Raw genomic sequence first — 11910 nt, 5'->3', positions numbered from 1 at the left:
TACTTTTTATTCTCTTATGTCTTGAGTCATTTTAAGTATACTTACTTTATATATAGTCTGTTTGTTCTATTGGCTGTAATTCTTGGCATATGAATTCTGCTAACTCCTTTCCTGGGAAGTTTTTGTTCTTGTCTCTTGTGTTTTTGTTTTTAACCATCTCATCTTGGGATTTTCCACATTGTCTCATGTGTGGAAGCTTATTAATTGTCACTATGGGGCAATTTCTTATTTGTTTTTAACAGGGTTCTTCAAGTTCCCCTGGTTCAAACCAGTATTTCTGTTGCTTTTCTTGGTTTGGATTTCCTCTTCATGAATGCACATTGGACCCCACTCCTGTGCATAGCTTGGTTTGGTAGGTGTGTCATCTAGGTGGTAATGAATCTACTACTTCCCCTAATTCCCAGGCTAATGGGAGGAGATAGCCCAGAATTATTTTCACAGCAGCAAAGCTCTTCTAGGATCCTGGCTCTTTGCACAGCTCCCAACTCCACTGCACCTGGGGCTTCCACTCCCATTCCAGCTCAGGCATTGAAATCTCAGCCCCCAAGTTCATCCTCTGATTCCGATTCTGCAGTTGCTTATTTAGTCTCACCTCTAGCTCATTGCTTTTTTGTGTTCTCTCCATTTCTGGCACCTGAGGATTTTAATTTCTTGTTTTAGTGCTTAGTTGTATATTTCAAACATTTCTGTTATATTTTATCCAACATTTATCTGTGTTCGGAATGATGGGTGCTTCCAACATCAATGTAGTCCATTACAGCAGTAAGGAATCTAACAAAGAGTATTTTAAATCCCAAAAAGCAGTAAAGTTGCAGTCTCTTCAATAAAAGAATTGAAGTTATTTGTCTTGGTACTTCCTTATACTATCCTTGTTTTTTCATTTGTTATGGGCCAGCATTGCCCTGATGGTTAACATCTGGGAATTAATGGACCGGTTATTGAGAAACTTTGGATCTGGTCCTAGTTGCTTGCTAACTGCAGACTTGGAGAAATCATTTACATTCTCTGTAAGTAGCTGTGAAATGCAATTATTATTTGCCCTGCTTCATAGGATTATTATAAGAGTCACATAAAATAATAGATTTTTAAATGCTCCAATACTTAACATATATAAATTTATGCTATTAATAAGCGATGTTAGAAACCATTAGCACCTTCATTAAAGTATTTTTGACTTTAATAATAAATGACGGTTTTTGTTTGGTTTTATTTTTTATTTTTTGTAATTTGAAAAATGATTTTGTATCCTGGTAAAGGTTATCATTATTTGGAAGTACTTAATGAGGGAACTACTTGGAAACATTCAAATATTCTTGTGAAATTTAAGAGCACTATTTGTACTGACAGGCAGTTATGACTTTAATAGACTATGGAATTCATTTTGGAGAGAGACACCCTTTGCAGTTAAAAAAAATAGAGAATTAAACCTGGAAATCATCATTGCATTTTATTATACATTTCCCACACAATGGATACTGAAAGTTCAATGACTTTCAGTCATTGTGAGGAAACATACACTTTTTACTTTAATGAAGAAAAGACGCCTTTATGTTTGAAAAGATTGAGAACCACTAACTGGGCTGTATGACCCCAGACCATTCTCCTCTAACTAAATTATGCGGGGGACACAAGGACTGTGTCAATCCTCAGTGATATTTGTCACTCAACTATGAAGTCTGTTGCAGAGAATGTGTTATTTCCTAATGGTTAAAGTACTGAGTTTGCAAATGATTTAGAAAGAAAATTAGAGATTGACTCAAGCTGGTGGACTGATCATACACAGCTGCTCCCTGTTGCCCTCTAAAGTCCACAACACGAATGTAGATCAATATAGATAATGAAATCCATTTTAATAGAATTAGAAAACAGGGAAACTTATCAGAAAAAAATATATTTTAAAATAAATTTTGAAAGATGTTACCAAAGAACTCATGTTTGGAAGAACAAAACTAAAGGAAACAAAAGCCTAACATGTGTAGAGATGACCTGATGGTATGTCTGATAGAACTACAAGCCTCAATCAATATGAAGAGGTAGAAGAGGCCCTGGACCATTTATCAACTTGAAAAATTAGGGAACTGCATGTGGAGCAGCAAACCAGTCATCCCCTTTCTCTTCTCCTGCTGTGTTAAGCCAGGGTAACTGTGGCATGAATCAAATCATAGACTGGGGCTGGAGAAGGAGGGTAATGCCCAAGTAGCTACCGACCCCCAGGAAGACCAAAGAGCTCATCAGACAAATCATCTTCAGATCCTGTTTACATCCCAAACTTGTCCCAAAGTCAGGCTATAGTCAACAGAAACATTTGACATTGATAATAACCTGGAAAGCTTACAATCAAAGGAGAGTAGACAATTAAGAGACGCAAAGCATTTGGGAAAAAGTACAATACCCAGAGTGTGAGGTTCACACTTAACAGACAAAAGTTAATAGAATTGAGAGAGCAAACAAAACATTTTAGGCATAACTACAGTATCCTAAGAGAGATGATCATATCCATAATAGAGGAAGAGTCTTAGGTATTGAGGAAACATGCATAGATTGGACATTAAATATATACCAAGTTTAATAGATGGTCAAATACTAAGTTTCATCAAATGGTCTGGCATACCAATGGACAAGGCTGAAAAGCAAATTAGTAGAAAGTGTCAGGGAATTCTTGCATTACTTAGTGGTGAAGTACCATGAGAAACATAATGACAGCCAAGCACGGTGGCTCATGCCTGTAATCCCAGCACTGTGGGAGGCTGAGGTAGGCGGATCAATTGAGCTCAGGAGTTTGAGAACAGCCTGGCCAACGTGGCAAAACCCTGCCTATACTAAAAATACAAAAATGAGCCAGGTGTGGTGGTGTACACCTGTAATCCCAGCACTCTGGAGGCTGAGGCTGGAGGATTGCTTGCACCTGGGAGGTAGAGACTGCAGTGAGCCAAGATCAAGCCACTGCACTCCAGCCTGGCTCTGGAGAGACTGTCTCAAAACACAAAACCACACATACACACACAGACAGATAATGAGAGACATAGACGATAGATCCAAGTGTTCTAACATTTAGCTAATAGCTGTTTCAGAAAGAGGGAAGAGAAAGAATGGAAGGGATGGAAATAACAGAAAAAGCAACAGAATAAAATTTTCTAAGGTAGAGAAAAACCAAGGGATTTTCAAACTGAGAGTGTTTTAATGCTTTTATCTCCAGTTTTGAAATTATAGTTATTCTTTTGTACTGCAGACTCTTGCTCAGTTTGGTTTTCTTCTTGGTGTGATTTGTAATTTTTGTTTGTGACTATCTTTAGCAGGGATTCCTTTTTTGTGCTGATCGTGAAACTGTCTCTCCAGGGGGGTTTTGCATTTGCTTTTGTCAGGTACTTCGGTGGTATCACCAGCAGGATTTTTTTGGTTTTGTGTCCTAAGAGAAGTCTTACATGTAAATTTATATTCCTAACTGGAGCGTGCTACAAGCTTGGGGTTTTACTTTTTCACAAAGAGTTTATTCACTATCCATAGCTCCAGGCAGAGGCAAAATTTCTTGCTATCTTCCTGGTTATATGAGTAGAGAGAAGTCTGCCTTGTACTGACAGGCCAGTCATTCGAGAGTTCTAGCTTTATGCAGATTTCAATTTTTATCTTTCTACTTTGGAAGACATAAGGTTCCATCCCTGTTCCAATGAGGATAAAAATTCAAGTCCCTAGGTTTTAAGATCTTTTTCCAAACATGCTGACAACCTCTCCCTTCCCTGTCCTGATGCCAAAACTTGCATTCTTATTTTTCCAATTTTATAGTAGTATACCTATGCTATCGAAGACGATGGAGCTATTAAAATAACAAGGTAGCCTACATGTGTTGACAAGGAAAGATCTCCAAAATATATATTGGAGATACATATGTGGCAAGAACTAGAAGTCCCTAACACAAAAAAATAGATAACAATGATATTCATTATTTTGCAGTGTTTTACAATTTCTTTAATGGAGAATAAAGGGATAAAGATATAGCTGTAGTCTTACCAATACTGCAGATAATAGTGAGCAGCTGATATTCCCCCATGGAAATTTGTAAACACTCTTTATAGCAGAGGAATACTCCACCTGCTTCCACTTGTATGCGATATAACATATAATACATCGCGGCACACAAAACACACGAAATTGGAAGAAGAATTAATCCATACCAAACTCATCCAAAAAGCAAGGTGGAATTAATCCTTACCAAACTCATCCAAAAAGCAAAGGCTGAGTTGGTGTTAGAAATGATCCGAGTAAAAAGAAAACAATTTAGAAAATACTTCAATATTCTACCCACACGTCTTTGAATTAAGTGTGTATGTGTCTGCATGTGCATCTTGTACTGACAGAAGTATTTTTAGATTTTCACACTCTGAATTATATATGGAGGAGTTCTAAGTTTTAGAATAAGGAGGAAAATTTAAATATATAAGAGAACATTATCCTTAAATTGAAAATTGAATTATAGTAGCAGTGATGATATGATTACATTGACCACTTATTGATCAATGTGCATAATCACATCCTCAATAATCTTATGAAGTTGCTATTTTGCTAATTTTACAGTTGAAAAAACTGAAGTCTAGAGAGGTTAAGTTACTTACCCAAGGTCACACAGCTTAAGGAATGAAGTGAAGCCAACATTACAACTCTGTTTGATTCCAAAGCTGTCACTTACGTCTAACAGGGCCTCTCTTCTAAAAGTCTTACATCTGTTAATTATGTTCATTTGTTGTGCAAAACAAAGTTGTGTTTATGAAGAATGTGACATAGAAATAATGTCTCACTCCACTTATTGGAGACCACACTTATTAATAACATTTGGTTGTATTTTAATTGTCTTTTTTCTCTTTTTCCATTTACATAAATTGTATGTTCTGAAGTTACTGATAACAGAAAAGTAAATGGGAGGGCCAAGATGATGATTGTGAAATTTCCCCATATTCTAGGGATTATAGTTTTATGTGAAGAACGTAATTTATTCTGATTTTTTAATTGGTGGATTTAAAGGCTTGTGCCTAGTGAAAAGAGCATCTCCTACAGTTGTTTGAGTGGCGCCTGCGATCTTTTCTCTGCTCTCAGGATTGCTGGGGCATGCCTTGGCTGCCTGTCTCACGTCTGTTTCTGATAAGTGAGTTTTAGTCTCTAACAGTTCTTGGGAATTTTGTTGGCAGAGACCTGGTGAGATCATTCTGCTTTCCGCTGAGCTTCCTTTCTCTGTTTTTTCGGACTGTTCTGATGAACGTGACCCTGGAGCGTTCAGTACTACCTCTGTTCCTTTAGGAACTGTTGGCCTACTCCCTGGTTTTATCTCTCTGTGTACAAAAGCTCCATGTCTCTGGAAAAGAAAACAAAGTAGACATTAACCAGGAGAACACAGATTACTGGAAGATGCAGCTGTGAACTGACTTTGTGGGTTAGCTCAAGTCCTAGTCAGTGATGCAGGCACTTCTCTGCCTCTTCACTGGTGTCACCTTAGTCCCAAACTAGACACCACCATATATGGGTGAACCTTTTAAATTATAAAATAGGGTACATCAGAAAATAAACAGGAAGGAAAAAAGCTGAAAGTCAAAGAAGCAGCAGCTCATCTCCCATTCTCAACTTTTTTATCATTTGGACTGTATAGACTATTTACATCAAATTTCATTTCTTGCTCTAAAGATTGCTATGGATACAACAAAAACTACAGTTCATAGACCTAAGAATTTATGATGGCATCCCAAATGCCTATTAATGCTAATGAACAGATTAAAGCAAACATCTATAGTTGGAAAAAATCCACTAATTGACAATGACATTTCTATTTGGCTTTATAAACCTTATATGCATCTCCCTGCCACACACATGTATTAAGCATATCAAAACATTTGTCAAACTGCTTTGATATTATTGTTATTATTATTATTAGAAATGAGCCTTGCTATGCTGCCCAGGCTGGCCTCAAACTCAAGTGATCCTCCTACCTTAGCTTCCAGAGTAGCTGAGACTACAGGCATCAAGTCACTGTACCCAGCATGCCTTGTTTTTTTTTTTTTATACAAATTATTTCAATAATTTAAGTAGACCAAATTCCAAAGACTGATTCAAATGTTTGGATTGATTGATTGAGATGAGGTGTCATTGTGTCACCCAGGCTGGAATGCAGTGGTACAATTATGGCTCAGTGCAGCCTTGAACTCCTGGACTCAAGCAATCCTCCCACCTCACCCACCTGAGTAGCTGGGACTACAGGTGGCACCACCATACCAGGATAGTATTATTCCTCACATTTTCCTATGGTATGTGGCTAAGATTCTAGCCTATTAATAACTATAGTAGTTTGTTTAAATAGACGTTTAGAAAGATAATTATGACTTGAAAAGGCTTAAAGTTCTATAAATCTACTCTGTCTTGAAGTATTAAATAATTAATTCTAAATACTGTCTCACCTTTCCCCGGAGAGGCTCATTTGGAGTTTTCCTGGCGTCATATTGATGTATAAAAGAGATATATTCTATAAAATTGTTTTGAAGTTCTGTTGATGCACCAGGAGAGACAAGTGGAACTGAAAAAAAGATTTTGTGAAGTCAGGACAAAAAATCAGATTTGTTTATGGAAATATAATCAGTATTAATAATATTCATGCTTTATAAAATATGGTAACAAAACTAAATTCTTTAAGTATGCAAGATTATTTACACACATCTAAATAATAAATAGAATGGATTCACCATTCTTTCTTCATGAAAGGAACCAAATCACAATAATCAAATTAGCCCCACGTGTGGAATTATTAGTAATTTTTAAAACTAAAATTAATATAATAATATGGTCAGGCATGGTGGCTCATACCTGTAATCCCAGTATGCCTTGGGAGGCCAAGACAGGAGGATTGCTTGAGCCAAGGAGTTTGAGGACTAGCCTGGGGAACATGGTGAAACCCCATCTCTACAAAAAATTAGCCAGGCATGGTGGCATGTGCCTATAATCCCAGCTATTCGGAAGGCCAAGGTGAGAGGATCACTTGAGCCCAAAAGTTCAAGGCTGCAGTGAGCCATGACTGCACCACTGTTCTTCAGTCTGGGTGAAAGAGAAATCTTGTCTCATTAAGAAAAAAATAAAAACTGTTAGCTATGCTTTTTACACACATACCAATATGTTTTAGGGAAAGCATAACTATAATTTGTTAACTTTTCACTACTAGAAAGAGTATGAAAAATTCTATGTTGAATCTATAGTCTGGCCAGTGGCTATGGCCATGGACTAGAAATTATATGCTGAAGCTAGCACTAATGGAATCCATTGGAAGACTCTAGGGCTGCTGCAGTTGTAGTTGAACACATAATTCTTTTCGTTTCACCCAATAACAGGGGTTCTGAAAAATTTGCAAGAGTATGAAATCCTTGAAAAATCGCTTTTAAATAATCTTTCAATCTGGTTGATGAGTACATGAGTTCATTATATTGGTCTCTGTTCCATGTATGTTTAACATGTTAAATAATTTTTAAAACTCAGTTTTACTTTTAGCAGAGAAAGTTATTTAAAGAATCAGAGCAACTTGCAGTACTGTTGCTGGCAATAAAAAGAGTTTAGTGAAGTAAAATTCTATCAAGGACAAAAATTTCTCCCTTAAAAGATATGTATGTGGCCGGGCGCAGTGGCCCACGCCTGTAATCCCAGCACTTTGGCAGGCCAAGATGGGCAGATCACAAGGTCAAGAGATCGAGACCATCCTGGCCATCATGGTGAAAACCCGTCTCTACTAAAAATACAAAAAAAAAAAAAAATTAGCCAGGCATGGTAGCGAACACCTGTAGTCCCAGCTACTCAGGAGGCTGAGGCTGAAGAATCGCTTGAACCTGGGAGGCGGAGGTTGCAGTGAGCCAAGATCGTGCCACTGCACTCCAGCCTGGGTGACAGAGCGAGACTCTGTCTCAAAAAAAAAAAAAAAAAAAAGTATGTAAGAGTTTATGTACACCTAATGTATCTACGAAATGCTATGTAACACACTGGTAACAGTGGTGACTGTAGGGAAAGAGAACTGGGTGACTGGAGGACACAGGTGGGGAGAAGTGGATTCAATTTTCACTGTATATCTTTTTGTACCATTTGAATTTTGTGCTATACGCATATATTAACTATTAAAAAATTTTAATTTTTAAAAATCACACCTTTAAAATTAGAGGAATACATAAGAAAAATGTTAGTAAATTTATATTTATTAAGCATTCATGAATTCACTTTGATATTCAGACATTGTTATGAGCTAACTTTATTAGCAAGAATAATGAGTATTCAAATACTTACACATTACGTGATACAAAATGGCAATCTTTTCCCAGTTAGCAGTATAAAAAAAGTTAACTGTTAACATTTTCTTGATTTCTAATTGCAATCAACTGCTCAAAACTCATTTTCTACTAAATCATTATCTTTCTTTTAGGACTTGCTAGAACACAAAAAAAAGGCAGTGCAAAGATTTAATAAGCATGACACAGAAAATTCTATGCATAACTTATTTTCCACCAAGTGGGAAAAGATGACCATTTTTTTTTTGATGAATATCATGGTCCAACTCACAGAACATTAGTATGTTTGAATACAGTTTCATAACTTCGTGGATAGACAGAATGAAGCAGCTCCAAATTTAGGCATTGATTAGGTGGTGGTAATGAAATATCCAAAGCATGCATTTGGGAATAAGATAGACATGTTTTCGAATTCTGGCTTTACCACATTTCTTAGTTGTGACTTTGAAAAAAATCACTGAACTTCATTGAAATTTTCTATTTCCTCCTCTCTAAAATGAAGAAAATAATAATTTGCTTTTGGCATTGTGAAAATTAAGGGCAGCGTTTGTGAAGTCTCTAGGATGCTATGGTCAAATTATGGAGTCTTCAAAGTTAGCAAAGGGCCAGCTCTTTTGTATCCTGACAAAAGGGGAAACCATGGAAGAGAGAAGGAAGCAGGAACTGGAGCTATCAAAAAAACTGTGAGAAACCCAAACGCTTTAGTGAGCTGGTATGAAGGGTTAGTTGCAGTTTGGGCTGGAGGGTAGGAAGGTCAGATGTAGCCAAGAGAGAATAGGTTGGGGGAGAGCTTTTAAAATCCGCTCTTGACTTTCCCTCACATTTTCTTGGGAAGATCATGCTTGCCCAGGGCCACAGAAACTGGCAGCAACTGCCTAGTCATTTGTTGTCAACACAGTAATATCAGAAGAGCACAGAAGTCCCTCCAGGATAAGGAGCTGATGAAAATGGGGACATGTTGCCCCCTTGGGCATTTCTTCCTGCAACATTCCCCCAGCAACCATCAATGCTGGTGAATTAAAAACATCAATATACTGCCTTCTCAGTGATGCCTTGTTTAAAAAACAGTTTAAGGGTGGTAGGGTGAATTCCTTACTAGAGGACCAGCCCAGTAGAGTGACAGTAATTAACAATGGTCAAAACAGGGTTTCTGGTACCGGAAGCTCTCCAGCCTGAGTCTCATTTTCTTTCCTTAAATTTAGTGGCAGGCACACAAACCAGACCCTGGTCTTCAGCCTTTGCCTGCAGAGGGCTACTGATTCCCCTAGGGGAACATGATCTACCATACATTTGACTATAAAAGAAAGAAAATTTTAAAACATATACTGTGTGAAGCAGAATTATCAGAACCAATATACCAAGAATTTAAAATAAGCGTAACAAATATCCTCAAAGATACAGAAGAAGGTATTGTTAATATGAACAAGAACAGGTCATAAAAAGGAATAATATAAAATGTTAGAAATAAAAAATATAACAGTTAAAACAAGAAAATAGATGGTCTAAACAACAAGAATCATGAACTAGAAAATCAGACTGAGAAGGTGTCCCAGAAGGCAGCAGGAAAGGATAAAGAATATATTAAAGAAAAGTTCAGAGGCATGGAAGGTGGAAGTATCAACACCAGAACTAAGAAGAAATAGAGGGAAGGGAAGGAAATATTTGAGAAAATGATGATGATATATATCCAAGAATTAAAGATCAAACACCTCAGATTGAAAGAGCTCACAAAATATCCAACAGGTAGCAGGGGCCGGAGAAAGATGAGGCAGTGAGGCACAAAGGATGCAAAACTTTAAGGAGGCGCTTGCATGACCCTGGGAGCAAGTGCCTCCTTAAATTTTACACCCTAGCTGGGCTTCTCACTCTCCTCTCAATCCTGCAGTGTACAGATAAAGGAAAAACTCACATCTAAGACATTTAATAGAGAAATTTAAGATCATCTGGGACAAAGAAAAATTATAAATGCTTTCAAAGGGTAAATTATGAAGGAGTAACAACAGGTTAATATCAGATTTCTCAACAGCAACATTGGACACAAGATAATTAATTTTTTTAATATTAAAAAGAAAAGCACTTTAAGCCTAGAGTTTTTATATCCAACCAAATTTTCATTTAACTGTGAAGCCAAAATTTAAAAAATGCAGGGAGGAAAGGAAGGCCTCAGATGATTTCCCCAAAAAACAGACCTACTTTGAAAAACTAGAGGAAGAACTCAAGTAAGACTAGAAATAAATCAAAGGGGATGTCTGAGATATAAGAAAGAAAATAACAAAAATTTTTGTTTCCTGAAAAAGATAAGGATTAAAGAACAGAAAATTCTAAGTATTATACCCATAAAAACTCAGAACTAAAATTCTATTGTTTAACATATTAATGGAGACCCCGGTGAATACTATAAAAATGAAAAAAGTAGTATCATGATTACAAAGGAGGGAAAGAAAGTAATTGTAGGTGATATAATTACCTGAATAGAAAAACCACAAGAGTCCATCAATTATGAGAATAAGAGTATGGCAAAGTAAACAGACATTGGATAAATGTATAAAAATAAAAAAGAGCATTTCTTTACAATAGTGATAACTATTATATTATCTATTAACATATTAATGGAGACCCTGGTAAATACTATAAAAAAGAAAAAGTAGTGTAATGATTACAAAGGTGGAAGAAAAGTAATTGTAGGTGATATGATTACCTGAGTAGAAAAGCCACAAGAGTCCATCAATTATGAGAATAAGAGTATGGCAAAGTAAACAGACATTGGATAAATGTATAAAAATAAAAAATCAAGAGCATTTCTCTACAACAGTGTAACTATTGTATATAGTAATAGAAGATATAATAAAAAATAACATATTCTTAGTAGAAACAAACTATATAGTATGAAGTTTCTAGAAATTAAAAAAGCATTCACAAGATCTCTGTAGAGAAAAATTTTTAATTCTATTAAAGACCTAAAAGTAGAACTGAATGGACATTCTATGCTCTTGAATAGGATGATAGTATTTTATTATAGTGGTGACTTTTTCCTAAATTAATATATAATGTCACCACAACCCAATCAAAATTCTAGCTGGATATTTTGAGGAATATCATACATTTCAATCTTTAAGTAGAAAAATAAATCCCATAAATAGATCAGCTCTGAAAGGGTAAATAATTGAGACTTTCCATATCAGATATTAATACCAGATAAAAATTCATATAATTAAAATATTTTGGTACTGATCCAAGAACTGAAAATTAACCTAAGTAACATAACAGAGAGCTTGCACACGAACTCATTTATATATGGAACCTTAACATAAAATTAAGGAGGTCCTATAAGTAAATGGGAAAAATGCAGATTATTTTATAAATGGTATTCAGAAAAGTGGTTGACTCCATGCTGGAAAATGGAATTGATTCCCTATTTAATAGTGCACACATGGTGGACTCTAAGATTAAAGACCTAATTATAGAAGGTAAAAGTATAAAATCAAGGGAAGAAAATGTAGGAGAAAACATTTGTTACCCAAGGGTAGGAAAACCCTTCTTAAAATAGCCAGTACACAACCCATAAGGTAAAAACTTGATTATATTAAAAAACATAGGATAACTGCTCGACGAAAGA

General features: G+C 36.0%; 1 protein-coding gene across 1 annotated transcript in view; it reads right to left on the bottom strand.

Annotated features, from left to right (window-relative positions):
* Window positions 1-4981: 4981 nt before the first annotated feature.
* C15H2orf73 (chromosome 15 C2orf73 homolog) overlaps window positions 4982-11910 on the bottom strand; it is a 29700-nt gene continuing 22771 nt past the window's right edge. The window contains exons 4-5 of the mRNA XM_023190214.1: window positions 6435-6550; window positions 4982-5341 (exon numbers count right to left, since the gene is read on the bottom strand). Of these exons, the coding sequence (XP_023045982.1) occupies window positions 4982-5341; window positions 6435-6550 (476 nt within the window). The remainder of the gene's footprint in view (window positions 5342-6434; window positions 6551-11910) is intronic.

This window comes from Piliocolobus tephrosceles, chromosome 15 (genome assembly GCF_002776525.5).
Source record: "Piliocolobus tephrosceles isolate RC106 chromosome 15, ASM277652v3, whole genome shotgun sequence".
In the NCBI taxonomy this organism is placed as follows: Eukaryota; Metazoa; Chordata; class Mammalia; order Primates; family Cercopithecidae; genus Piliocolobus; species Piliocolobus tephrosceles.
The sequence above is the reverse complement of the archived record's forward strand: the minus strand, read 5'-3'. Positions and strand labels throughout refer to the sequence as shown.